This window comes from Stegastes partitus, unplaced genomic scaffold, assembly GCF_000690725.1.
Source record: "Stegastes partitus isolate 25-593 unplaced genomic scaffold, Stegastes_partitus-1.0.2 Scaffold1679, whole genome shotgun sequence".
Taxonomy (NCBI): Eukaryota; Metazoa; Chordata; class Actinopteri; family Pomacentridae; genus Stegastes; species Stegastes partitus.
The window spans coordinates 60,925-88,698 of NW_007579410.1; the positions used below are offsets into that span (position 1 = coordinate 60,925).

Genomic DNA, 27,774 nt, shown 5'->3' on the forward strand with positions numbered 1-27,774 from the left:
CAGATATGCCAAAGTCAACTGGCAATTACAACATATTTGATGTGCTTGTTGCACATTTTCTAGCCTACCCTCAGAAAAATAAGAGTTCTTCAAAGTAATGTCACCTGTATTCACAGATAATGGCAATAAATGACGGCTCCAGAGAACCATTATCGTCATTATCAACGAATCATTTGGTCTTTAAAACGTCAGAAAACCGTAGTAGCTGTCCAACACAATACAACGTTCTCTCTGACCGACAGTCCAGAACCAATAGTTCTCATGGAAGTGAGCTCTTTTTTTGCTGTACTACTTAAATGTTTATTAAGTCTGGATTTGGGAAAATGGTCCAATAAAGAACCTTTTTCTGGAGCATGAATTATGGCAACTATAGGAACCATGTCTTGGATGGTTCTTTGGAGCATCTGTAGGGTTGCATTAAACAAACTCTAGCTAAAAAGGTTCTATGTGGAACTAGTCTGGACGTAGACTGCAGGTATAGGCCCATTTTCTAAACCCCCTGAACTACAGGAAACAATCTCTGAGCAGCAACTGACAAGTGGAAAGTTAAAAAAAAAAAAAAAGATGGTTGCGATTGGTTAAAAGAAGTAAAAACACACCACACAAGATTTTGTTTTTGCCACGGCAGCATAATGACATTGAGGTGCACCAGAGCGTTCTACACAGAACTCAAGGATTGGTCTGGCAGCACAAGACTGTTACACTACGATGGTTCTTCAACGGTTCTTGGTTCCAGTTAGCATTTATTTTCTCAGTTTAGCCCCGATTAAAGCTTTGAGTCAAGCAAGTTATCCTCGATTAAGCACCAGGACACGCTCGGTGGTGCGACCCTTCATTTTGATGTGGTGTCGCACAAAAACTGTGAGAAAAGCTTCATAACCCAGTAAATCAAGTTTTTTGGAGTCCCACGTTTTTAAAAATTAGACAGTTGGAAACGTGTTTGACTACCGAACACCTCGACACCGAACCAGGGTCGAGCTTCTTTATGACAAACTGAGTCAAAGTGAAGACAACAAGAAGGACACAAAAGGCGAGAGAGAGAGAAAACGCCAGGAGCAAAATGTTAAGATTTTATTTACAAAGTCCTTTTTGTATGTTTTTTTTTTGTTTGTTTTTCATTTAACTTACAGAAAGTAAAAAAAAAAAAAAAGAAAACACAAACTCGACTAGTCAGTGTAAGAGTGAAGGAACGACTGGATCTCTCTGAGCAGGAAGAAATGAAACAAGGCAGAGACAAAGAGGGAGGCGGAGGGAAAGGGAACCAGAGAGAGAGCGTGTCCCCAGACAACCATACAAAATTAAACAAAAAAAAAACACTTTCTCTGAAAAAATATTTCTTTTAAAAAGCTCTGTTGGCAAAAAAGAGAGAACACAGTTTGCCCTGAGCGCGCTCGGCCTTGAGGGAAGAGGGATGGAGGAGGGGGGGTTTTCAGGGGGGTCTCGGATGTTCACGTCGATGACATCACAAAGCTCGTCTGGAGCACGGTGATGACATCAGAGCTGCTGGTTCAGTCCCAGAGTGATGATGTCAGAGAGGCGCGTTGAGGAAGAAGGAACGGAGGAGGCGGGGAAATTAGGAATCAAAAGGTTTGGTTGTCCCTCGTTATTTCCGTTCACTGGTGCCATTTTAATTCATGTGTTTTTCATGTTTTGGGCTCTTGGGGAAGTTTTATTCTCATGCAAAAAACTGCAACACCAAAAAAACACAACTTCCGATCGTGGAATTCACTGGAAAGCTTATTGCTAAGTTTTCTCGGGAACCTGATGGTTTTGTTTGAAGTTTTTGTTCTGACTGCAAAATAAGCGTCTCGGTTAATTCGAACCTGCACTCGCCTCTGAGACACTTCTGGCTCTTACAAAAAGCAGGGTTTTGGAGTTGAGGTTTAACAAATCTTGTTTTATTTCGACGGGGAGAGACGAGGCTCGATGACTTAATCCTGAAAAACACCAGAAGATGCAAAAAAAAAGAAAAAAGTTTTTATCTCTTAACTGAGACTTTGCTTTGTCTAAAACTGAAGATGGACATTGCTACATGATTTTTTTTTTCAACTTAAATTTTCAGGTTTCCAAACAAAAATGCTAAATATCAAGATACAATGCAGGTTTTTTTTTTGTCATAAATTTGGGTTCTTTTTAAAGAAACGTTGGCCGGACAAAACGTACTCAAAGGCGTCGATTTCTGACAAACTTTCCTGAGTTCACAAAAAAAACAAAAACAGAAGACGTAAAGGAGTAACGTGAGGGAGTCTCAGAAACACTGAAACGTTCGTCGCGTCGCTAACGGGCTTCGTTGCATTCTCGGGGCTCTGTCGGCTGTTGTGACGAGGACAATCAAGGGGAGCGAGGTCTGGATCGTGAACTATGACGGACTGAGCGATTAACGAGGTAATCTAGAAGTTGACGGCGTCGGTCGGGAGGAGACCGGCTTCGGAAACGGGATGCAGTGGACCGAGCGGAGGAGGAGGAGGAGGAGCGTTGGTGGGAGGCTGGGCGGGAGGTCAGCGGGGGTTCAGGGAGTCTTTAATCATCGTCTTCATCGTCGTCGTCCTCGGGGTCCCTCTTCCTCTTCTCTCCTTTGGCCGGAGACGAGTCCTCGTCTGGAGAGGAGAGACATCGGAGGTTAAACAGCGTCGCATTCTTTGTATTTCTTCCTAATGTAATCTAAATCCTTAATATACTTTATCTCCTGTCTGAGCTGGTATAAGACAGATATACTGATGTATGGATACACAGAAAGCTGAAGAAATACGGTTTATTTTAATAATGCTGCTGCTGCTTCATTCGACTCTGGATTCAGACGTTTAGCAACATGTTTGAAGTCTTAAGTTGCCATAAAACTACTTTATTTACATTTAATTCACAGCAGAGCCAAGACAATTCATCACCCTTCACTTAAAATCTAAAAAAAAGCAACTAGCAAAAACCGTAAACCGTCCAGCATCCTTAAACTCCCCGATTTAACGCATTAAAAACTCTTCTGTGTGTCAAAGTTAGAGATTTAAAGGTTGTTTTTTCCCCATTAAATTAGCACCAACTCGAACACACCGGCTCACAATCCGCTCAAACAGATTCTGAATAATAATAATAATAACAAAGGAAACGTCACCCTGCAAAGTGGCAGGATCGGTTCTGTGGGTTTGTTTCGTATGAAGCCCTGATCATATTTAACATATTACAGCAGGTTTAAAAAAAGAAAAAAAAAAAAAAACGCATATTTACATGTTAACAAGGTAAAAAATAAACAGATTTTCACTGAAACGATTCTTTAAAAATGAACAAAATGTGCAGCAACTGAAGAAAATCGAGCACTAATATCGAGATCTGTAAGGATTTGCTCACCGTCGTCCTCCTCGTCGTCGTCATCCTCATCGTCGTCCTCGCTGTCCACGTCTCCGTTCACCTCCCCGTCCTGCACAAAGACGGATTATTTATATCATCTACTGACAGGAAGCCAACGAGGTTCCCTGAAACTGAGGCTTTTGGAAACCTTGTGTTTTGGACGTAAACAAACGACGTCAAAAAAAGCGAGTTCGATGGCGATGCAGGGATGAATCGACCTGAAGCCTCCCGTACATCATCCCAAACACGCTGAACCGTCGACTGAACACGACCGGATTCTGTTCATAAGAGTTTAATCTGAACGACGCTGTAAGAAAAGTCGTCCAAGACGGTTTGATGAAGCCGAACGCTACGTCGGTGTTTAGAATTACACTAAAAGGTTAAAACTGTTGGTTCTCGCTGAGACGATGCCCCAAAATGTCGAGAGTTAAAAAACCAACAACAGTCACATTTAAGAAGCCGGAACGAGAGGATTGAGAGTTAATGTCTTAAAAACCCTGCTGTCCGGTCTGCTGTTGGTCGACGACGAGGCCCAACGCTCAACGCTCGGAGCCTAACCCGAGCCTCACCTCATCGTCTCCGCTGTCGTCGTCATCGTCGTCGTCTTCGGCCACCACGTCTTCCTCGTCCTCCTCTTCCTCCTCGAAGTCCTCGGATTCTCCCTCTGCGACACACAAACGGGGACAAACAGCGTGAACAAAGGTAAACGGACGAACATCCGCGGCGTTCACAGCCCGATGTTAGCCGAGCTGAAGGCGACGTCTGTTCAACCGATCCGACACAAGAGCAGCAAATCTTCTCCTTTGAAGATGTCGACGTCCACAGATCTATGGCATTTTTCACTAAGTATACTTTAAAAATGACCAAAGCTATTAATAAAATACCAAAACAATAAGTTATTATTTTCTATTTAGTCATACAGTTGATTAATTCATTTTCATATGACATAAAAAGCAGAAAATCTCTACGGAAGACACTGAAATCCACAAATCTAAGACATTACTTCACTATTTTTACGAAAAATGGCCAAAAACAATAAGCGAAATATCAAAATAGTGGCTTTTCATTCTTCTGTCAGTCAACTATATGACCTCTAATAACATAAATGACCCAAAAAATCAGAAATAATGTCTTAAGCTGTTTAAAAATCCAACTTTTTTTTCATATTTTTGCTTGAAAACAAAACAAAACTATCAATCACACATCAATAGTCGCTTCCTGTTTGCTGCTGGAAGTCACTTCACTGAAGCTTCACAAAGAAAAGCAACTAAATCGTCTTTTTAAGAAGCTGAAATAACTTTTTTAAAAACATATTATTGCTTGAAAATGACCAAAACAATCTCCTCTGATGAAGACATTAAATCTGCTTCGGACATTTTTCTGTTCGTGCTTAAAAAATTCAAATGTCCCAAATAAATCAGTAAAACATCTAAAAAGTGGCTCATTATTATTATTATTCATTTTTTTCCGCTCTAATATTTTAAATGAGATGTTTAAATCTGCAAATATTTAAACATTTTTTCACCACGATTGCTTGAAAACTTCAAAACCTCACAACAGCTGTGACTGATTTAGCTGTACGACGTCGTAAAGCAGTAAAACGTCTTGTTATTTTTTTTACCTTCGCCGTCTTCGTCCTCGTCCTCGACTCCGTCTCCTTCGCCGTCCGAGTCGGAGGCCTCGCAGTCATCGGCGTCGTACCCGTCCAGGTAGATGAGCTGAGGCAGCAGCTTGAAGATGGAGTCCCGGTAGTCGGCCAGGTTGGTCACCTCGCAGTTGAACAGGTCCAGGCTCTTCAGCTGGGGCAACTTTTTCTGGTGGGACGAGACAAACGCCGTCGTTTAAAATTTTTTTTTTAAAAAGCCCCAGCTGTCTGATTGCCGGCCTCGAATTCAACACATGTTCACAATCACACCAGTCAGAGAGAAACAGAACGTCTACAATAACATAAAGTGACATCTTCTTGGTCAATTAATCAATTAGCTGTTGCACAAAAACACACAAAGATGCTACGAGTCGCCTGATTGGTTAATTGACTCATGGTTTCAGCTGGACTAAATAAAAAAACAAAGCAGAAAATCCTCTTTTTTTAGACATTAAAACCTGCAACTCAAGGCCAAAACAATCATTAAGTATTAAAATAGCAGCTTCCTACTCTTCTGCCAGGCCTCTAATTAACTCACTAATCAGATTTAACAGCAATTAACACGACCTGCCTCCAAATTAGAGGCAGGAAGTAAAAGATTAAGACAGTTTTTGGGGGTGTTTTCATCAGTTAAGCTACATTAATGTGTGAAAAATTAACCTTGAAGAACTGTAACATCATCTGAGGGTTTTTGCTTTTTGGTTAAAAATGTGACTTTAGTGCTTTAAGACACTTTGAGAGCAATTAAATCCATTTTCACAAACACACCGGTGGAAAAGAACCAACAACATTCACAGTAAATCCACTTTGTTCTGCTGCGTCGCATAAGTAACACGACGTGGATCCAAATAAGAAGCAGAAACAAGCTGCACTAATGTGAGAAAAACCTAACTTATTGTTTTATGTTATTTTGGTGTGAATGTGACGGACGCTCAGTCGACCCACCAGCGGCTCCAGGGTGCTGATGTCTTTGAACTTGTTGCCGCTCAGGTTGAGGTGCGTTAGGCTGACCAGTCGCTCCGCCAGGACCTCCAGGCCTCCAGATATCCTGTTGTCGCTCAACTCCAACTGCACAAGGAGACACACGAGAGGCAATCGGCCACGTCGTAGATCATAAAAGAAGGTGACAAAGGAAAGAGGACAAATGTCTGACGTAAAAAGCAAAGCGAGGATGTTTATTTTAACTAAATGTGCATCAAACGATTATTTTCTAATTGAACAGAGGATTCGTTTTTGGCGGGAAAACGTCAGTAAACTGTGATTTAATGTGGAAGTCGACAATCTTCAGGTTGCTTGTCGGATCAGAACACTCGCCTCAGAACTCAAACGCGTCTCGTTAACTCATAAAAGGCCGCAACTAATCACTGTTTTCATTATTAATTCATCCAACAGTTACTTTTCTTTGCTGCTTTTGTGTAAAAAGTGTTGAAAAATGTCCAAAAATCCCACAATAATAGCAGCTTATTAAGTTGTCAATCAACTAGAAAGACCAAAAAAACCTCAGAGCAGCAGCTAATTACTCTTCTGTCAGTCGTCTAATTGATTAATTGACTCGTAGTTTTAGCTCACGAAGAAACGCAAGAAATCTTTTTTAGATGTTGAACTCATCTGACTCCCAGACATTTATTTATTATTTTTGGCTAAAAAAAAACAGCCACAAAAATAGTAAAATATCCAGAACGTCTCGAATTCTTTTATCAGATTTATTAACTGATTGTTTGTTTGATTTTTTATGATAAAAAAAGCAAAAATCTTTTCTTTTGAGACGTTCAAACCTGCAAATAATTGAAATTTTTTCAATATTTTTGCTCATAAAATACCCAAAACTATTCATAAAATATCAACAGCAGCTTCTAATATTTTTCTAAGTCACCTAATTAATTAACTAATCGTTCAGCTGCACTACAAAAGCAGGAACTTTTCTTTTTTCCCGTCATATGTTGAAATCAGCAACTCTTAGACATTTGTTTTTGCTTTAAAAAATGGCCGGAAATATCTAAACAGTTGCTCGATACTCTTCGGCCAGTCGTCTGATTGACTAAAGAATCTCACTAAGCTCGATTTTTATACACGTCAGTAAGAAAAGTGGATTTTCTTTCTTCTTCAGATGTTTAAATCTGCAAATATTTGAAATTTTTTCGCTTAAAAAAGGCCAAAAAAAGTCTAAAATAGTGTCCGATACTCAACTAATTTCTTAATTGACTAACAGTTGGAATTTATTTTTAAATTTAATAAAAGAAAAGCAAAAATCTTTTCTTTTGAGACATTCAAACCTGCAAATACTTGAGTTTTTTTCAACAATATTTGCGTTAAAAAAATGGCCGAAACAACCATTAAATATCAAGATACGATTCTTCCGTCAGTCATCAAACTGACTGACGAATCATTGAAGCTTTTTTTTTTAATGATGCCAGAATCTACAAATATGACATTTTTTCCTCACTTTTGTTTGTGTAATAAAAACCAAACAATTAAAACAAAACCTAAACAGCAGCTCGTTATTCTTCTGTTAGTTTTGTAATAATTTCTGCGACACAATCACAAAGAAAAGCAGAAATCGTTTGTTTTTAGACGTTAAATGCTGAAAATTTTTAACATTTCTGCTGAAAAAACACCAAAAACAACAAAATATTAATTAGTGGCTGATTGTCTTTGGCCCAGTCGACTAATTAGTTAATTGTCTGAGTTCACTCGTTATATATATACACGAGCAAGAAAAGCATCAAACCGCCACGTTTCAGAGGCTGGAACCAGACACCTGTTGGGGTCTGGTTCTGCTGGGTTCTGTTGGGTCCTGGTACCTTTTTGAGTTTGCCCAGCTTGGGGACGTCCGCTACGCTGGTCAGGCCCACGTTGATGAGGCTGAGCAGCTCCAGGTTCGAGAACTCTTCTGTGATTCCTTCGATCTTTCCTTCGCTGGAGCGGCAGTTATCCAGAACCAGCTCCTGGACCTGAGCAGAGGGAGGCGGGTCGGGTTAAAACAGGGCGGCTCCGGGAAGCCAACGTAAGGCATTTAGGTTTTAAAAAACATTTCAAGAGACGTTGTGAGCGACTGTTGGGGCAAAACTAAGAACTTGGTTTCAAAATGACGTCAGAGTTCTGGTTTGAAGCTCGTCGGGTCGCTATGACTAACGACACAGTCATCTAACTCGAGCTCGAGCTACGATTCATCTTCGGGGGTATTTCCACTCGATTTTTTGTTTTTTAATCCGCATACAATGTCTGATACCGAGATCACGTTCTTCTTGGTGCTTCCCAGCAGGTCTCCTGACATTACCGACAGATTAACGAATTAAAAACGACAAATTAACGCCCACGTGTGTTTTTTTTATTAATGTACAGTCAGACGTTTGATACGACACAAAAAATATCTTTAAATATTATGTAGAACGTAATAATTCAAAACCGTTTTATAGGAAACGCTTTAAAAGGTTTCTGAAGTTACATTCAAGGCTTTTAAAGTCAGTTTTAATATAACGAGGCAGAAAATTAAACAATAAAAATGTGCAAATAAAACAAAATTCCAGTAAAAGAGAAATGGTTGAAGATGAACGTGTGTTCAGAGAAAACTTTTAATGATATAATTAATCAAACTAATGCGAATGTTCAGGCTTCTGCAGAGTTAAATGTGCGACTATGATGGAAAAGACTGTGTGAACATCCGCAGTTATTTATTATTATTATGTCACACTTCCATCATAATACGATAAAACAATTAATATAACTGATTAGATTAGCAGATTATCAGTAAATAAATTCAACTGTGTCGAAGATTCAGAACCTGTGAAAGCTGATTAATGTGGAAAATGTGTGATTTATTAAAAAACAAAAAAAAAAAAGACATTTAAGACAAACAGGCTGCAGTTCAGCAGAAAAGTCTTGAATTATTTTTAACAGCTGATAAATTAATAAATTAAACATTTAGGACGGAGTGATTCAGATGATTTATCACCACGTGAAGCTTAAGTTTGGTGAAGTTTTCCCTTCATGTCACAGGTGAGTAACTGAGGCATTTCTCTCTGTTTGTGGCTCCACAGCGCCACCAGCAGCTGATTGAGCTCATTACACGCAGAAAACCAACATCTTAAACTGATATGTACCGAAATCATGTGTGATTTGAAGTTTAATTGCTCTGGTCAAGTTTCTGCTTTTGCTTGATTTTATATATATTTATACTTTTTTCTTACTTGTTCTTTATACATTTTAAACAAACTATTTATTATGAGTGTTTATGAATTTACACCTAAATACTGGAGGGTAACACTGAGCTATTAATTAACTAACCAAATTAAATACTGATGCTGCAATTATCCTTACTGTAAATCGTTAAAAGCCTAATTACCTAAATGAATTAAATGAATAAGTATGGCTATTCTTATCAAGATTTTAATTCTGTATTCTTAAGGGTTTTTCTTTTTTAATTTCATAAACATTACCGCTTGATATTTGATTGTTATCCATTAGTCTGTGTGTTCACAAATTTACATTTTTTACTCAGTAATACTGTAAACCAGGCTTCTACACCTAAATGTATGTGTCTAATTTGCTCAAATTTTTTTTTCTTTCTTTTTTTTAAAAACTAGATTTGCCTTTTCATGTTCTGGTGTCATTCTTATCCAGGTGTTTTTCTAAATAGTGGAATTTTAGATTTTTAAAAAAATAGATTTTAAGCTCACTGGTGGTTTTGGGGTTTTGCTTCAAGACATAAATCCTACATTGAATTTTTAAATATGTTAAATTACAAAACTCACGTTATTTACATCATTTACGGCAGAAATGTGCACGTTTGATATGAAACAGCAGCAAACCTCTGGGCCTGTTAGTCAGTTAAGGAAACTGTTGCTGATTCATGTCATGAACCATGAAACACGTGTCGAACCTTCTGCGGGCTGAGCAGAACCCGAGCGGCTCCACGCGCATCCGGACTGTTTGTAAACTCCCAGCACACGTGACGCTGCTAAGTTAGCTTCCCTGCTAGCTGCGTTAGCGTCCCTGCTGCTCTCCCTCTCTCTCACCGCGCCGGGTCGAGGCAGCTTACCGGGTACTGGACACACGCCTGGTTCGTGGTAGTTTCAGGGAGCAACGCGGACGGGAACACAACAGAACCGGGACGCTCGAGTTAGCCGCGTTAGCATGCTAGTGCTAGCACGCCGCTGGCTACGCGCCTTTAGCGCGTTACGAACACGGGGTCCGACTAATCTCTGGGGTGGCGACGCTACAAACAACGGCATTTTGAGTTTTTACATATTTAACTAAACGAAATAAAAACAATTTTTCTAACGGAAAATTAATAAATACACATTTCAACTTTAGTGCATGTCTTTGTTTTCATTAGTTTAACACGATAAACCGCAAAATCACGAGCCGTTTGTCGGCGTTTATAACCATGTTATCTAACTTTCTTTTTTTTTCTTTTTTTAAAGGAAATGCACAACAAATACGGCTTAAATTAATGTAAAGATGAAATCAAACTATTTTGTTTATTTAAAATCGCAGACCAATTACAAAAAAGAAGCCGACACAAACCATTTCCTCACTTCGACATAACACAGATCCAGGTAGTAGCCATGTCCGGGAGACACGGATGTTGGTTTTAGCGCCCGAGCAGGAGCCGCTTTAAGGTGTTTTGGCAAACACGCGATGCCGAACTCATTATTTAACAACTTGCAGGACAATTCTGACAACAAAAACGCGAACTACGGGTGAGAATGAAAATAAAAACAACGCGGGCAACAACTGCGTGACGGGGTTGTTTACGAGCGATAAAACGACCGAGAGGATAAACACCTCCGGCGGCGAAAGGAAGCGTCAAAATGCGACTTGTTTGATCGTTTTGCAGGTTTTAAATCAGCTCAGAGTTGCGCTTTGATGGATAAACACGCATTTTGGCACTTTTCTGGAGCTGCAGACACGCTGCCATGTGCTCGCCAGCCCCCCTCCTCCTTCTCCGGCCGGCCAAGTTTACACAGCAACGAGCCCCGTAAAGAGGAGCACAAAGCGGGCTACTCACCTCCGTGGGCGACCGGTGCCTCAGTTCTAACGAGACCCTCTTCTTCATGTCCATTTTTTCTGTGGGTTCGGCCTGAGTTTGGGGCTCTGCGATGCGAAAAACTTGTTTCTCCTCGATCCTCTCTTCAGCATCAACACGCGGAGTCAGTGTGAAGGTAGCTGCAATGAAGACGTAGCACTTCCCGGTAGGACTTCCAAAATAAAATCCACGGAAGCGCAAATGTTGCATTTCCTGAAACGTCGATGCACTTCCAGACGACGTACAAATCTATAGTAGTAAGGTATATTTTAGACACGTTTATGAACTTAATTGAATGATTCATGTATCAAATAGTGGTTTACTTTATGCAATTATTTTGAAGGCAGCACATCAAATTTCCGGCACGTTCCTATTTTCTCATGTCTAACTTGACGCAGCCGCACAACGTTGCCGTGGCGTGTGTGAAAAGTGGGTCAAACCGTTTGCTGCGTTTACTTGGCCTCGAATATTACCTAATGTACATCTCGCGGCACAAATTGACAACTAATTTAGCCAATCTGCTTCTTCTTAATTTCAGTATTATTTTTTCGTTCCTTAATACCGATGTTATTGCGCTAAATGAAGGAGTACAATATATAAAAATGATCACAAAACTCAATTTCAACCCTGGTTCTTCAGTTACTTGATGATTAATGGGTTAAATTATGTTGTTTCAAACGTGTGATTCATATTTAAACTCTTTGTGTGACTTAATGTTGATAAGCTTTGTTATGCTTTGGTTATTTTTCCTTTTTTTCCGCCACATAGTTTGTGTTTTTCTGCGTAGACGGTGTAAATTTCGAGTTTTTGAGGTGCACGTGAAGGCATCAGATGTTGATTTGCAAAAGGAGGGAAAAGCAGCAAAAGGGAAACAAGACTCCGCAGCGCCACTGGCGGCCATTTAGGCTCATTACACGCAGAAAAACGACATTTTATATTCCTTATATCTTACGTTAATGTTTATAATTTATTAATTTGATGGTCTAGTATCAACATAAACACACTAAATATCACAACGTCCTCATAAATATAGTTGTTCTGATGTTCTCTCTGAAATATACTTTGATCATGTTTGATTTGGCCCTTAAATTGTCTCCTTCTCTTCTATTACTGATATCACCTCTACCAGAATTGCATTAAATCACTGATATTACACCATGTGATTTCACCCTCATAACTGTGTCTATATAATAAAATTAATATATCTCTGCTTTCTACGAGGCACTGTGTTGGACAGATAATCCCATTTTTATTCAGTTTATACTCAACATAAGGCTCTATGTTGTGCCACAGCTAATACATGCCTCGAGAATATGTAAAACAAAACAATCTTTTTTAAAAAAGTGGGACTTTTCAGTGAAAAAACAGTTTCTGACCTGTAGGCCTCAAACAAAAGCTCACTTTTAGTATACTTTAAAGTAAAAGTGGCTGCTGGTTGTTGATGCAGTTCCACTTTCGTCCAGCCGGTGGTGCTGCAGCTCTGTTAACTAAAAGCTATGCACGTTCCCTGCATGAAGAACAGATTGGAGTCTGGTCGCCTGCAGCGCGTCATCATCGTGTTAATTCTTTATTGTCATTACATTGTAGTTCATCTTCACGACAAGCAGTTATACATACAGTGGTCTTAGATTATATCGTCGTCCAATACGAGGAGAGCAACAGTTAGAGTTAGTATCACAGCGAGGTTTTTTCCACTGACCACCCCCACCCAACCGAAGCCCCGACAATCCCTCCACATCACACAGCAATGTATTGACAACCGTCAAATACGCCACAGGTGCCCGACCAATAAATAGGACGCAGGAATAAATAAATAAATAAATACATAAATAAATAAATAACCAAATGAATCCGTACAGTACATAAATAAACAGCAACAAGGTGTGCGTACTCCCACACACGTGTAGCTCACCAGGAGACGGCAGGTTCCATAGGGCGTTTTTTTATTTTATTTTTACAGCCGCAAGGCGTACAGTGACATTATGTAACCGCCACGGTTCAGACCAAGGCCACATCATTACAACCCAGAAACCAAACTGCAGACCGGAGATCCAGTTCTGTAAATGTTCCTCGCAGGTGGAGCTTTTCAATGCAAAGTGGCACCAAAAAGGTAAAGAAAATATAAATCCCAGCCACTTTTTCAAAATATATGCTCAGCCTAACGCAAAGTGAACCATTTATTTTATCTTTTAAGGTAATTTTTCTGGCTGTGACGTCAACCAGAAGACGATCGGTAGCGCAGAAGGTAACCGGATATAACACCACAACTGTTAACGGAGCACAATGAGTGGTTCCTCGTGCTAAGCTAACTGTTTGCCATGCAGATTTGAGCTGTCTCACTCTTATCAAGGAGACAATCAGCACTTTTTTTTCGATTTATATCTGAAACCAGTTAATTAAAGAAGCCGACGGTAAAGTTTTTGCATATTTTGCGTCAGATTTACTGGTTGCCTCGACCAATCAGGTTGTTTTCATTGCTGTTTGTTTGTCTGTCTGTGAACAGGATTTCGTAGAAACTAACTGTCCGATTTCCATGAAACTTGGTGTCGAGGTGGAGCATAAGCAAAGGAAAATCCTCTAAAAATCTTGTACCTGTGCCTCGAGCACTGTCGCACCACCATGTGGTTGAATTTGGGGCTGCGTCTGTACTTTTTTTGCCCTCTGACACCAACGTCTGCTATGAAAAAGTTTTGCTAATCTTCACCAACATTGGCACGCATGATCTTCAGCTCAAGCCTCAAAAAACTATGTGGATTTCTGCTTTTTGAGTCACAGCTAGTTGAAATCGGTGGCAAAACTTTCAGCAGTGCTATGATCCTTCAAAACCAAACCTCGTACACGCAAACATCGACTGTACATCAGGTATGGACGTAGCTTTCAGGTGTGAGAAGTGAAGCCGATGCTGAAGCGACTTAAACCTGCATTCCTTCTAACAGCCAGCAGGGGGCGACTCCTCTGGTTGCAAATTGTCTGTGAAAGTATTATCCACTTCTCACTTGGTTTGTTACCTCAGGAAACATTTTCTGAATTAGTTTATGTTCTCGAAGCCTCCTTCAATACGGAATAATGTTTATCTTGTAAATTATGATCCCATTTTGAGGAAAGTGGGCGATACAGCAAGGTGTTCTTTTAGGCGTTTTATGTGAAGGTCTATGTTTGGGAACCCATTTTGATGCAGTACAGGAAGCAGCTACAATAAAAAAAGAGGTTTTCCTAACTTTGCAAACTTTCATTCCGCAAAAGAGTGTACGACCAGTAAATTAATGTAAAATGTCACGTATCACTTGCATTACATTGGCCTTAAAATGACAAATATCACATCAACATTTACCAGCACCTGGACATGAAGAAAACCAGACTCCGGTCAGGTTTCGCCCCAAAATGAGAGTTTTTCTGAACTGAAGCTTCAGTCTGCAGGTCCGGCTTGAAATGCAACCCCCGGTCCGTCGATCCGAGAGCTGCTGAAACGGAAACGTGGCCGAGGTCTGACTCCCATCGAGGTGAACGGGGAAAACGGAGGGTAACACTGTACAAGTCCCTCATTGAGGTTAGAATACACATCGCCATAGAGGGCAAAGAAAGAAAAGAAAAAACACGCACGGACAGAAAAAGAGCAAAAAAACAAATTAAAACATTCGAGAGAATTAAAAAAAAAAAAGTCTTAAAGCACTTGTAATTGGAATAAGAGCGCTATATGAAAATAGCTGAAAACAATACAGTAATCGAACATTAACTCAAGAACAGCTGTTAACTGAGGCTCACTGCATCGCAAGAAAAAGCCAGCAGGACAAATATCTCCTCCTTTTGTTTACATTTTTAAACTTTTTTTTGTTTTTTTTCTTTTGTTTTTTTTTTGGAAAACCATCTCGAACAGCAGGCGTAAAGCGGTTCAGTTGCATGCAGCTCACAGACTTTCCACAGGCGGACTCCGAGAAAAACATAAATAAAAAAAAATCAGGTTTTCAGACACAGAAGTCACGGACGAAAATAACAAAGGAAATATTAAAAAGGAAACACTGAACACAGACGAGCTCCGAAACCCCCGACTTTTACAACAACCTGCGACAGCTACAGAGAAGCAGAAAGAAGAGAGAGATTATTACCCAGTTTGTGATTGTATTGTCGTCGTCGTCGTACATGTGCTTTGGCAATGGAAGAGATGTCTGAGCAGATCGATAGATAGATAGCTTGATAGATAGATGCACAGTTTTCCTTCAGTCATCTCTTCCTCTTATTGAAACGTCACATTTTATTGTTTAGTCATAATTTATTGCCTTTATATTCAGTGTTTATTGACATTTAATAGAAGGTATTGAATCTCTGCGACCAGCTGGAAACTTCCATCTTCCAATATTTGCGTCCAAGACAAGCTTTGAACTTTTCGACCCGCTAACGAAACGCTTTGCGTCACATTTTGTTCCCTTCGCCTCGTTTCTTGTGTTTGTTGATTCTAAACTGTCTCCGCTCGGCACATAATTGCAAGTTCGGGCTGCATTCAAAAAAACAACAGATTCAAACAGACTTAAAAAGACACTTCATAAATTCTCCGTAGAAGATTTGTACTCACGAGCTAATTTAACCCTCTGAACCCTAAACCCCATGTTATCTTGTTTTTTGTTTAAATCCCCAAAATGACACCATTTCAGCCAGAAACTGTAAAAACAAACACAAACTGACTGTTCTTGAACCAATTTTATGATCTGGTCACGAAAATGATCCAAATCTAAGCTCAAAATCATGATATTTCATTTAAAATCTTTTAAAATTCCTCATTTATAAATCGGCGTAACCAAACAGCCATTGGTGTGACCAACAGTCACGTGGCAAAAATTCAGCAACTTTCCAGCTGAGCTGCAGGCAGTGTTTACGTAGAGCTGAAAGGTGGAATCCAGGGCTTCTCAACTATTTGTAAAATAAAGAATCAGAGATATTCAATGTTCATCTTTTCTATTTTTCTGATTTCTGATGATTGTAAGATATAACAAGAGCTGTCAGGTAATATGACAAAAAGAGTCCAGGACCTTGAACTTTATGTTCCAAGTGAATTTTTCTCTGTATTTATGAGTATTCAGGATCTAAATACTTTATTCTGCTAAACACAGCATCACCAAAGTGCAGGAATGTGAAGGTCAGCTGGTCATTACGAGCACAGGTTCCTGCTGATAATAAAGACGTAACAAATAATGCCTGGATAGAGAAAATGATCAAACGTCTAACCGTGTAGGTTTTAGTTTAATTCAAACTGACAGCAAGGATTCGATCAAGGTGACTGATTTTGCATCTTGATGTTTGTCAGTGGAGTCGATATAAATCCGGCCCAACGCCCGTTCCAGCGAGACATGAACACAATATCTGGTTCTTGTCAGACATTTGAGCTTCTAACGCCGCAAATCCAACTCTTAAAAGTTCCATATCTGCACGTGAAACTCCTCGTCAACTTGTCTTGTGATTAGAAACAGCCAACGAGCCGCAACTCTAAAGGCGCTATACGTGAGTATTTTATTTTGAAAGATCAGTCTCGTCCCATCAGGTGTTTTACCTGCAGGGTGACTAGGTAGCAAAAAGATCAAACTTCAACCCAAACCATGACGTTTCTCTGAATATTTTGGTGCCAAACCTAAACTAAGTGGTATTTTCCAAATCCTGACCACGTAGTTTTGGTCCAAACCAGTTGGCTGATGCCACCAACCTCTCTCCTACTTTGGATTTTCAAACTGGTTGCCTTTCCCAACACCACCAAAAAAATATTTGACTTTGTTGCAGCAAATGTGCAAAGAGTTGACATATAACGGGCACCTTTTAAAGATAAAACACTTAAACAGGAAGTGCGCACTGACATGTATTTACTAACACTACACAGTAAAATATTCTGTTTTCTCTGCTGGATTTCCTGAAAAAGGTTGGAAAACATGCAACTGGATGGTTCTGCCTGGTTAACAGTGACTGAACTTTCAAAATAAAATACTCATACATATATATATCGCACCTTTACACCTGTTTGCTGTTTCCATTACAGGTAGTTTTGTCGCCATCTGTGTAACCCAACATCAGTGATCGACATCATTAAAGAGCCTTTAACAATAAATAACATCAACCTTTCTCATAAGGTCCGGCTCCTTAACACTGCCTTTAAAGAACACTGTCGTGTCGGTCGGTAGCACTTTGGTGGAGGAACAGTTGCAGCCATTGTACCAGCTCCACTATATACTGTATGTGATGCATGCTGCAGGGAACTAGCACAGCTCGTAGTTACCACCAACACCGAGTGCTTACCAACCCAAAAGGAACTGTTTGAGTATTTAAATGCGATTTGTCCAAATGACTTTTAAACAATCAACAGGAGTTACTGGATGAAAAACTAACCAGCCCGCTCTCTTCAGACCGCCATGTCGAGACCAGACAGCCTCATCTTCTGGAAAATTACCAGCAAGCACATCGAGCTACCAACGTTTTTTGACGAAAACACTGCTGGTAGCATGATAGCGAAGGCAGTTTTGGGGTGGTATTTGCTGCACGTTCTGCAGCGCAAGACTCCTGTTTTTCCACTATAGTGTGAAAACGGATTAACACTGGAGGTGAAGACTTGTACCGACATTCTGGAAATGTCTGTATGTCGGATAACGATCAAGTTTCTCGAGTGTTTCAAAGGCTTTACAGGCTGCGTCCGAAATCCCATCCTACGAACGGCACACTCAGTAGCATATAAAGGTATTCACACCGCTTGGAAATCTTTCTCTTTTACTGCTTTTCAACACTGAACCATGAATGAGTCTCAGTGATTGTAGAAAAAAGACTCCTGTATCTGGAAGGTCCGGTCACTGGTGGATCCGTACTCCTGGACAGAACTACACCACGACGACAAAGGTACACTCCATGAAAAGGGTTACTAAAAGTTTCCAAGTGAGTGAACATCTCTTGGAGTTCAGCTAAATCCGTTATTATTATAAATTCTGGTCAAAAAAGCCAAATTAAATTACCCCTGACTCAGAGTTGAAAAGCAATTAAAGGAATGTCCCTTGGAGTCCAGTTAAATCCATGATTAAGAAATGGAAGGAATATGGCACATGCTGTCGTCCTCAGAAAGCGAGTGACCGAGCAAGAAAGAGACCAGTGAGGCCACGAAGACGCCGAAGACTCCTCTGAAGGACTCACTGACATTACTTTGTAGAGAAGAGTTTTTATTTTGACATGTAGTGAGTCTGTTCTTGTCAAAAACGTCAAACTGACCGTGATTCGATGTTGAAAAGCAATAAAAGGGGGAAATTCCAACGGGTGTGAAGACTTTTCATCGGCAATGTACTTGTTAGTGAATAAATCGTATTTATTTTACCTCCACTGGCCTCCGTTAGCTTGATATCAGACAGAACTATCAACACAGCACACTCCGTTTCCACATCAACCTCAGGCCTAGTCACCTTGGTTGCGTTCACTGCCCCGTTGCATTGTGGGATATTCATGCCGGCATAGTCTCCAGTGCTTACATACTGTAATATTCCCTCAGAAAACTTCTGCACTTCGCATACTGTTGGGTTTATAGTAAGATTTTGGAACTGAGAACTGGAAGTTAGGACGAAATGTAACGTTCGTGTGGAATTTCAGACGCAGCTGAAATATATTAGCGATAGAAGGAATGTTCTGAAGGTTAGAGAATTTTATAAAAACTTCCCGTGTTTTTGTGGGATCACGTTGGAGATTCTGCCTCCTTAATGCCACGACAAAGATTCAAGCAAATTCTGCCGACGTCTGGCAAAGAGGCCATCGACAAACAGCCCGTCAACTGCTATGCGTCCTGCGTATATGGCCGACCTGAATAAATGTCCAGACAGGTTTCTGAGCAAATAAAGGTTCTGAAAACAGGAATTTCACCACTGTTCACACGGCCCTGCATGCAAAAGCCACAAATAAGACGAGTCAGCAAGCACCTACTCCACACAGTACGCACAAAACACTGCGAATGGGTAACTTAGAATAGTATACAGCGAAAAACAAGCCTCTTTTTCGTCTACGCAAGGCTCATCAATTCACCAAGCTGGTGGTACTTTCCGTTCAGTACAACAGGCCTGTGCTGCTTACTGATGAGTTCAATGAGTTTCCTGACCCTCAAACGGCTAAAATTCCCGTTGCAAGACTCAACTTATTGCAGGTACTGCTTTACCCCGGCAACGCGCTCCCGAAACCTGAACTTCACCGGCGTTCTGTCACTCGAATGTTTTCAGTTTGGCTGGTTCATGCATGCAGCCGCTGAGCTGAAATTCTACGCAAAGGATCCTCGGGAGGAAAAGGCAAAGTATGTTACAAGAAGAGCTAGAAAAGAGGACGAGGTATGCTAAAATGAAAAGCAGAAGGGTCTGACGCCCAGCTGTAGCTCTGGATCTGTACCGAGTATGGAGCCATGCTGAAAGGCAGCGCGAGGCAAGGACAGAGGACAGAAAGACAAAGTAAGAAAGACAGAAAGTGGGGAAGACTGTTGCCGAGAGACCTGAAGAAGAGCACAGGAAGGCAAGTCAAGGTAGAAAAGATGCTTAGAGGGAAAGAGAAAAGTAGGAAGAGAGGAAGAGGACACAGGAAAAGCTGTCAGGCGGTCGAACCGACGAGCAGGAATTTGTGCTGGCTTGATCGTGACAGAGTAAGAAGAGGTCGAAACACAGACACACACATGCACGTACGTATACACCGTGCCTTATGCAAGTCTCCAAAGCCTCATCGGTATCCAGTGCTGCCCGGCCGAGCGCCGACTCCTCTCGCCTTGCTTTAATCCTCACGCTATGATCCTCCTGTCCTTCCCTTCTTCTCCTCTAATCGCTGCCCCGTCCAGTCCGTTTTGTGAAAGCAGAATCGCACAGAAGCACAGAAGAAGAAGAAGAAGAAGTAGAAGGAGGGCGTGGTTTGTTGTTTATGCAAATACAGGCTGTTTTCGGGGGGTCAGTCGAAGGGGAAGAGGGCCGGGTCGGGGCCTAATGGGGGAGCGGCACCAGGATATCCACGTAGTTGATGGGGAAGAAGCCCGACTGGCCGTTGATCATGCCCTCGTACCAGTTGTCGTCGATCTGGTTGGTCAGGGTGATGACGTCGCCTTCTTTGAAGCCGAGCTCGCCCTCGTTCTCCGGCTCGAAGTCGTAGAGCGCTCGGCAGCACGGCTGGTCCATCGGGGCTGCGAAGGGATGGAAAGGAAACCTTTAATTCTGTTTTTAATAGATTGAGAACAAAGTAATAAATGAAGGTTCTTTGTCTTTACTCAGCTTGTTGCCATAAAACAACTGATGCCCCCATCAGGAAGGAAGAAACTCCACCAGGTGGCGCAAACTACTCATGTTCCGATCGAGGTTTTCTCTGTTTTTTTTAGTTTAGTATTTGTCGATACCATTTACTGAAATAGTGCGAATGATCGTAGATTAGCTGCAGTACCTGGCTGCACCACCAGGTGGGGCTCCTACTGTTTATTAATACTGAAACTAGAGGAGGTGGGCCAGCAAAGAGCATGATGGGAGTTTAGCTAATGAAGGAGCAAATTAGACAAAACTGTATTTTATAAACTATTGTAGGGTCAAATTACATTATTTAAATTAGTCCGGTACTTTGATATAACAAATAATATTGTCGGGTACTGTTCTTATTATTTATATTAGTCACGTAAATATGTATAATAATACATAATATTGTATAATCTTAACTTTCATAGTTACATTAGTCACACAAATGTATATAACAAATAATATTGTTAGGCCTTAGCTTTAATATTGAAATTAAACACATAAATTCATATGATAAATAATATTGTAGGGTCCTAATTTTAATATTTAAATCAATCAGGTACAATTGTGTTAGTAACATTGTAGATTTTTACTGTTAACATTTAATTAGAGACGTACATTTATATTATAAGCAAGTTTGTAGGGTCTGAAGTTTGGGCAAATCTTTAAAACAATATTGAATTGTTAAAAAATTGTACGGGCTTAATATTCAGATTAGTTCAGTAAATTTGTATAAATAACAATATTGTAACCTTAATATTTACTTTAGTCAGGTAAATATTTAAAATTAATAATATTGTCGGGTCTTAACCTTAATATTTAAATGACTCAGATGTAATTGTGTTCATAATATTGCAGAGTTTACTGTTAATGTTTAAATTAGTAAAGTAAATCTGCATAATCATGTATGTTATAGGGTAAATAACATGTGTTTAATAATCTTTAAGGTTCCTAACACTGAGGCTTCGGTGCAGCACCTACCTGGTGATCTTCCGGGGGATTTGGCCGAGTGGATCCCCCCGTTGTGGCTCTCGCTGGGGGGCAGCAGCTCCAGGGTCATCCTGGGTTTCGGAGCGAACTCCTTCCTGGGTTTACTGGACACCTCCTTTATCCTGGAGACAAAAAACAAACGTCAGTCCGGTCCCGGCGCTGACGTATTTCCTGTCGGGGAGGTCGGCGGGTCAGTACCTGTCCTCCATCTTGCTGGAGAGCTGCTGGAGGATCTCGGCGGCCCGGCTGTGGTACTCGAGCTGGGCCTGGACCAGCGCCGCCAGCTGGCTCACCTGCTCGATCTGCAACACAAGCACACGGGACAGGTTGTGAGCATGCTCAGATGCTGCCTTCGTACCCACGGCAACAGCAGAAGCATGTCAGCATCCAGAGCGGACGTTAATATTTGATGATGAGTTCGAGCTAATCCAGGACGTCGGGGTTTCACTGTTGTCGTGTTGGTGCCTATTTTTGTAGCTTGGAGCTCGTTGTGAAGAGTTTTTTTTTCAGTTTCTAGTGTTTCGTGATGAATTAGTTATTTCTCTGAGAGTAAATTTCCGTTTCGTCACTCAGCAGAAGAACCGAGCAGAGACGTTTAATGGACTTCCATTAGTTTCTCCTCATTTATGTGCACATTTATCAGTCCTGTTTGTTCTTTGTTTGGTGTTAAACAAACGCTTTGAACTTTAAAGCGATTTTGCAAGTTATCATGTGTGAATTAACAAAACTGTGAACATCTGTAAAGTAACAGTAAACTGAAACCACACGTCTGGACACCGTGATGAACAAAACCAGTGAAATGATCCTGTTCTACGTCATCTGGTGGACGTTTCTACAGACGTGGTGGTTCTTACGTCGCTCTCCAGCAGGTTGAACATGCTCTGCTCTGCGATCTCTTTGCTCTCGTCGAACTTCTCTAGCGCCTGTTTGATCTCGTCGTCCTGGACTTTCCCCTGACGCTTCTTCTTGTAGTCGAAGTCCAGACGGCGGCCCTCCATCTTCTTCAGGTGATGCTGGGGAGGAGTAGGAGGAGATTCGGGTCACTTTGGTTTTATGTCGCCGCTGCGAAGACGCTTCGGTCGAACCTCCCTCTGCCTATGGAAGTCGACTCACCTGTATCTCTTTGAGGTCTTTGTCGTGGAGGTTCTGCAGCGGGTCGATGAAGTTCTGTTTGACCTCCATGTCCAGAGCGTCCTTCACCTCCCCGAGTTCCTTCATGGCCTCGCCGGCGTCCATTAGCGCCAAACCTGCAGGGAAACCGAGGATGGGCGGGGAAACGGTGAGAAAGCAGAAGCGTGGAAGTGACTACAAGAACGTCTGGTGGACTCAAACTGCACTCTTGTCTTTTTCTTTTTTTTAATAATTTCTACCTAATTACAGGTTTCCAGTGACTCACATGAAAGTGAAAGTAAAACATCCGGGACGTTCATCAAAGCTAAGCTAACAGCTAAGAGGATTTAACAGCAGCATGTTGCTACCAGGTTGAGTTTCATGAAACGTCGTGTGGATCCAGATCACTTTCCTTAAGACTTGGAGACAGTTTGTACATTTTTTTTAAAACTTTAAACCAAATGTTGCTAAACTCTTGTATAAACCCTCTGAACCCTAAAACATGCTGAAGCTGCGTGTTTTACTTTGAAACCTCACCTATGAGTCTATTTTAACATCAACCTGTTGTGTTAAAACAAGAAAAGTTTGTTTCAAAGAGACGTCGGTTTAGTGAAAGAACCAGAAAACGGGATTATGATGAGAAAAGCTGGTGAAGATGAAATTAATTGATATTTTTGTCACTGTGAGAAAATGTCCAAACTTCCAAACTGTTGCTGGAATCATCAGCTTCCTTCTGCTCGACCAGCTCTGATGTGCTTGAAGCTTTTTTTCAAATCAGAAACTTCAGATATTTAAAATGGTTTCTGTGAAATTCTAGCTTAAGTTATCAAATAGTCTCTGCAAACATCCTGTTGACCCGCTGTCTTATCTCCACGCCCCGACTCACCGAAGCAGGACTCTTCTCCGAGCTCCCGTCCGAACTTCAGCATGGCGTCGCCCAGGACGGTCTCGGCCTGCGGGTAGCCGGGCCCTTTGTCCTGCCCGCGGATCTTGGACATGGTGTTGATCATGCTCAGCTTGGCTCTGGACGCTGTGAGGACGCAGGAGTTAGTCGACGCTGCTGCTGTTGGTGCGACACAGTATGTGTGGTGTTGTTGTTGTTGTTGTGTTACCTGGGTTGGGCTGCAGGTACTCTGTGGTTTTGGTCATGATGTCCAGCACCGCTCTGCTGGTCACGTCCACCTTCTGCAGAGGAAAAACGGTGAGTCACACAAAGACGCCCAGATGTTGATGTAGAAAAGACAAAAAAGAAGTGTACAATAGTTCCATGTTTAAATAAGGAGGCTGATGTCTGCTCAGCAAGAAGCGACACGTAGCAACAGGTTAGCTTAGCCTAGCTTAGCATAGCTACACCAGAAACAGGAGAAAACAGCCTTGTTCTGTGAAAAATAGCAGCAAAATGCATCTCGTCTTTGTGAAATCTGCACTAAAAGCAAAGTGTGCAGGTTCGTTTCTTTGATTCTTTCCTTAATTAGACACAAAAAAACCACAAAGAGACAAAATAATCATAAAAAAACACAAAACAACCCACAAAGAGATGCAAAACGACCACAGAGAAACTTAAATCAAACAGAATTAAATCAGTTAATCTTAATTGAATAATGATAACAACACAGAAACAATAATGACAGCAGTATCACAACTGCTGCTGCCAATTAAATTAATTTAATTCCAAATTCTATGATAGTAATAATTAAATCAACAACAACAACATTAAAATACATTTCAAATAAAACGTAATATGATAATACTGCTACTAAAATCAATGAATCTGCATTATTAAAAATAAAACAACAACAACAACAATAATCATCATAATAAATGAAAAGCCAGTTAAAGTCTCTATAAATATCCACAGTCTCTGCAGCCCTGAGCTCATCAGAGGAGCTTTGATAACTGAAGCTCTGCGTTCGTCTTCTGTCGCCGGATGTAATTAAAAGGCCACATTTAATTACACCAAACGCTCCCGTCCAGCTCTCGGGCCGGACGCAAACCCAGAGAAGTGTCTCCTTGAAGTCGACACCTCACGGTAAAAACGCAGAATCACTTCTGTTCACGAACATTTAGACTCAACGCTCCATCGTGTTCTGCTACGTTCTCCTACACTGTGGTCACTATTTTACTATTTCACCATCAGATTATCGTCGGTTTTGTTCTGAGATTATTTGTTCATCATTTGGGACACAAAGTTAAGTTTCATATATTTCCAGATCTGGGAATTTTGGTAGTTTTAGGCATTTTCAGGGTTAAATATCTCCAGAAATACAACTAGCAGAGCCATTAAGACATAATAGGAATATAAATGACTTGAATGGATCCAACAGAGGCCACATTTGCAACTATCAGCCCTTAAAAATGAATAAAACTGCAAAATGTTTAAACAAGGGCTCTGCTGTGGCCCCAGAAAGTTCCTGTCAGTGTACATATATATGGATGGATCCATGTTTCCTGCTAAAATACACACTTTTTTTTTATACCAACTTTCGAGGCTCTAACATCAGTAGAGTCGGTTTTTATCAGTTTTGACTACGTGTTGACGTGAACTCGTTGGTAGGAAACAACCAGGAGTCCGTAGACGTCTAGATGTTGTTTTTAGTCACAAGCTGCTTCCATGTTGTCTTCATGTGGACATTTATTTCACCTCCATCTACATCCACATACGACAACACGTTACAATCACTCCTATGTGAAAGTGAAACCAAATCCAAACATGGCTTCCCACTTTAAAAACTGTATTTTTCCGCTCTGATAAAGGAGATCTTTGGACTCTTTGTGGTGTTTGGGATAATTACCTTTTCCATTTCTTTGAAGTCATCGTCTAGCTTGGTTCCTTCTGCCCCACCGACCTTCTCGCTGACTTTCTGCAATGAGAAATCCAAAGAAAGAAAGAAGACGGGTTAAGATCGTCTAAATCTGCGACACTTTAATGTCTCACAGAGAAGAAAGATTCGGTTCAAAGTCGAGAAGCAAAACTGTGAGTGTTTGAAAGCAAAGACACGCTGCTGAAGATGAAGACGACGGGAAAAGCCGGACGGATCATCAGATCATTTATGCAGGAAAAAAACGACAAATATTAGACGAGCGATCACAGCAGTTAAACTCCCCGTTAACCTTTAAATGTTCAGTGATGCCTTCAGCAGCACCTTCATCGTCGGTGTCTCAACCTCTGAAGGCAGGAAATGAGCAGGATGGATTCATCCCTCTGTTTTCACTGCGACCCTTCAATAAACAGTTTGTAAAGCTGCTGCAGGGCGTCGCAGAGAACATTCAGGTGAGTTTATGTGTCCCTTGGTAGTCGTGTTTCAGACGGGGTTAGCTTAAGAATGACAAAATGACCGCAAGGGGACAGAAAATAACCACAACGAGACACTAAAAGACCATAAAAAGACACTAAATGAACACAAACAGACACAAAATACCCCAAATTACGACAAAGAGGCTCAAAATGGCAAAAACACCAACTACAAAGACACAAAACAATCACTAAGAGACATAAACTGACCGCCAAAAAATACAAACACAAGCAAAACAACTACAGAGAGACACAAAACAATCACAATGGCACACAAAGACAACAAGAAACACAGTAAGATCACAAAGAGACAAAAAACGATGCAGATGACAAGCAAAACAGCCACAAAGAGACACAAAACAACAAACAAACACAGAAAACAAAGACAAAAAACACAAAACAACCACATATAGACACAACAAAATGACCACAACGAGACACAAAATAACCATAAATAGACACAAAACATCCACAAAAGACACAACAAAATGACCACAAAGTGACATAAAATGGCCAAAACAACTCTAAAGACAATCAAAACAAACAACGAGTCGTAAAATGACTCAAAACATCCACAGAGACACAAAATGAGCACAAAGACTTCTACAAAACATGTTTATCGGGGGGTTGTGTGTTTTTCTGGTTTTAAACCTTTAACTACTCTGTCCCTCTATGAGCTCAACCATCCTCTGCTTCCTGACGTGGAGCTGGACCTCCTCTGGTCGCTCTAAAGGATTAAACCAGTTCATCAGAGGATTCATTCGTCATGTTTGGGATGTTTTTCAGAGTCACAACGACTGGAATTAGTCTCGTCTCTCTGTTTTGTCTTCAGATTATGAACGAGTCGATAATGAATCTCGCATCTCTCTTGGCTGACGTGAATGTAAACAGGACACGAGCCAGCGAGTCGACTCGTCGTGGACCCTGAGGCATCGGGTCGGACCTCATTCAGGTCTTTGTGACGGAGATCTTTGCAGAGTGACACCCTTCGCCTCCACGTCGCCTCCCCATCGCCTCTTCATCGCCTCCGGGTGCATCAAGAGGACGAAGCAGCAGGAGGAGGAGGAGCAGAGCGGGATTTTCCACAATCGTGACTCACATCAGCCGCCCACGCAACGCTGGTGCACACACACACACACACACACACACACACGTCGGTAAACAAACGCATCGAGGCCACACAAAGTGACAGCGGCGCTCACATGCGCTCAGGTTCATGCAACAGAGCTGCAGGTGCATGAATAATTCACCAGATGCTCCGCAGTGGCTGCAGCTCTCATTAATGCCAACGAGCAGGTTAACAAATCAGATTATGGGAATCATAGTAACGGATATGGAAGGTGGAGGAGACGCAACGTCTCTGCACTGTAAAAAAAACAACAACAAATGTGTGAAAAAAAATCTGTGCCAAGAAAAAGAAATATAAAAAAAGTGAAATAACTATAAAAATAATGGAAACACCAGTAAAATATCTGTAAAATTCTGATATTTTGAGCTGATTTAAAGAGTAAAACGGTGTAACTATGTGGTCACACGTTGCAAAAAAATAAAAAATTATCCATTAAAAAAATTTACTTTTTTTATGTGGACATTATTTACAGTTTTAGCCAATTTTTACAAAAATACTTTTACAGTCAACATGTTAATAAATTATATACTTTTTTCCATTATTTCTTTTATTTAAAGAGGGGGGGGAAAAATTAGAATTAGAAAAAAGTGCTCTTTTCTTAATATACTTTTTTTTTTTTTTTTTAAATAATGGCAAATATCTGTAAAATAACAATATTTCTGCTGATTTAAGTACAATAAAAAAAAACACTTTTTACACTTTGGGCCTGTTTTGTCTAATTTTTTCCTTTTTATTTATTTATTTTTTACAGTTAACATGTAAATAACTACTCTCCCCTTTTGGTTTTGCTATATATTGTCCGTAAGTTGACAAAACAGGGAAAATGAAGCAGTCGAAAACATTTTTTTTAAACCAACTTTTAAATTTGCAACAGCAGGAAGAATTGATGGACAAATGGTACATGAAGAGAGTTTTTTTTTGCTTCTGATGAAATACCAGCCATTTAGTATTCAGTATTCTTCGATAATACACGGTTTAAGTATCAGCTGT

The 27,774-nt window shown here is 40.7% G+C and overlaps 2 protein-coding genes across 2 annotated transcripts in view; both read right to left on the reverse strand.

Moving 5' to 3' along the window:
- Nucleotides 1–1,049: 1,049 nt before the first annotated feature.
- LOC103371992 (acidic leucine-rich nuclear phosphoprotein 32 family member B-like) lies at nucleotides 1,050–11,156 on the reverse strand. Its single transcript, XM_008301499.1, has 7 exons — nucleotides 10,995–11,156; nucleotides 7,786–7,935; nucleotides 5,930–6,052; nucleotides 4,961–5,153; nucleotides 3,909–4,003; nucleotides 3,340–3,409; nucleotides 1,050–2,597 (listed from the first exon to the last, which is right to left on the reverse strand). The coding sequence occupies exons 1-7, from the start codon at nucleotides 11,046–11,048 to the stop codon at nucleotides 2,521–2,523; spliced, it is 762 nt and encodes a 253-aa protein (XP_008299721.1). The 5' UTR covers nucleotides 11,049–11,156; the 3' UTR covers nucleotides 1,050–2,520.
- An 8,810-nt stretch (nucleotides 11,157–19,966) lies between these two features.
- LOC103372002 (endophilin-A1-like) overlaps nucleotides 19,967–27,774 on the reverse strand; it is a 30,271-nt gene continuing 22,463 nt past the window's right edge. The window contains exons 3-10 of the mRNA XM_008301507.1: nucleotides 25,156–25,224; nucleotides 23,476–23,548; nucleotides 23,250–23,393; nucleotides 22,367–22,500; nucleotides 22,108–22,266; nucleotides 21,452–21,555; nucleotides 21,245–21,375; nucleotides 19,967–20,163 (exon numbers count right to left, since the gene is read on the reverse strand). Coding sequence (XP_008299729.1) covers nucleotides 19,967–20,163; nucleotides 21,245–21,375; nucleotides 21,452–21,555; nucleotides 22,108–22,266; nucleotides 22,367–22,500; nucleotides 23,250–23,393; nucleotides 23,476–23,548; nucleotides 25,156–25,224 — 1,011 coding nt within the window. The remainder of the gene's footprint in view (nucleotides 20,164–21,244; nucleotides 21,376–21,451; nucleotides 21,556–22,107; nucleotides 22,267–22,366; nucleotides 22,501–23,249; nucleotides 23,394–23,475; nucleotides 23,549–25,155; nucleotides 25,225–27,774) is intronic.

What these genes read in the sequence shown, in the direction of transcription:
- LOC103371992 (XM_008301499.1), bottom strand. Translation starts at nt 11,048, where the DNA reads ATGGACATGAAGAAGAGGGTCTCGTTAGAACTGAGGCACCGGTCGCCC. An exon ending in ACGACAGCGGAGACGATGAG is followed by an intron (nt 3,410 to 3,908) that starts GTGAGGCTCGGG and finishes GTCTTTGTGCAG; the next exon opens with GACGGGGAGGTGAACGGAGA. An exon ending in CGACGACGAGGAGGACGACG is followed by an intron (nt 2,598 to 3,339) that starts GTGAGCAAATCC and finishes TCTCCTCTCCAG; the next exon opens with ACGAGGACTCGTCTCCGGCC.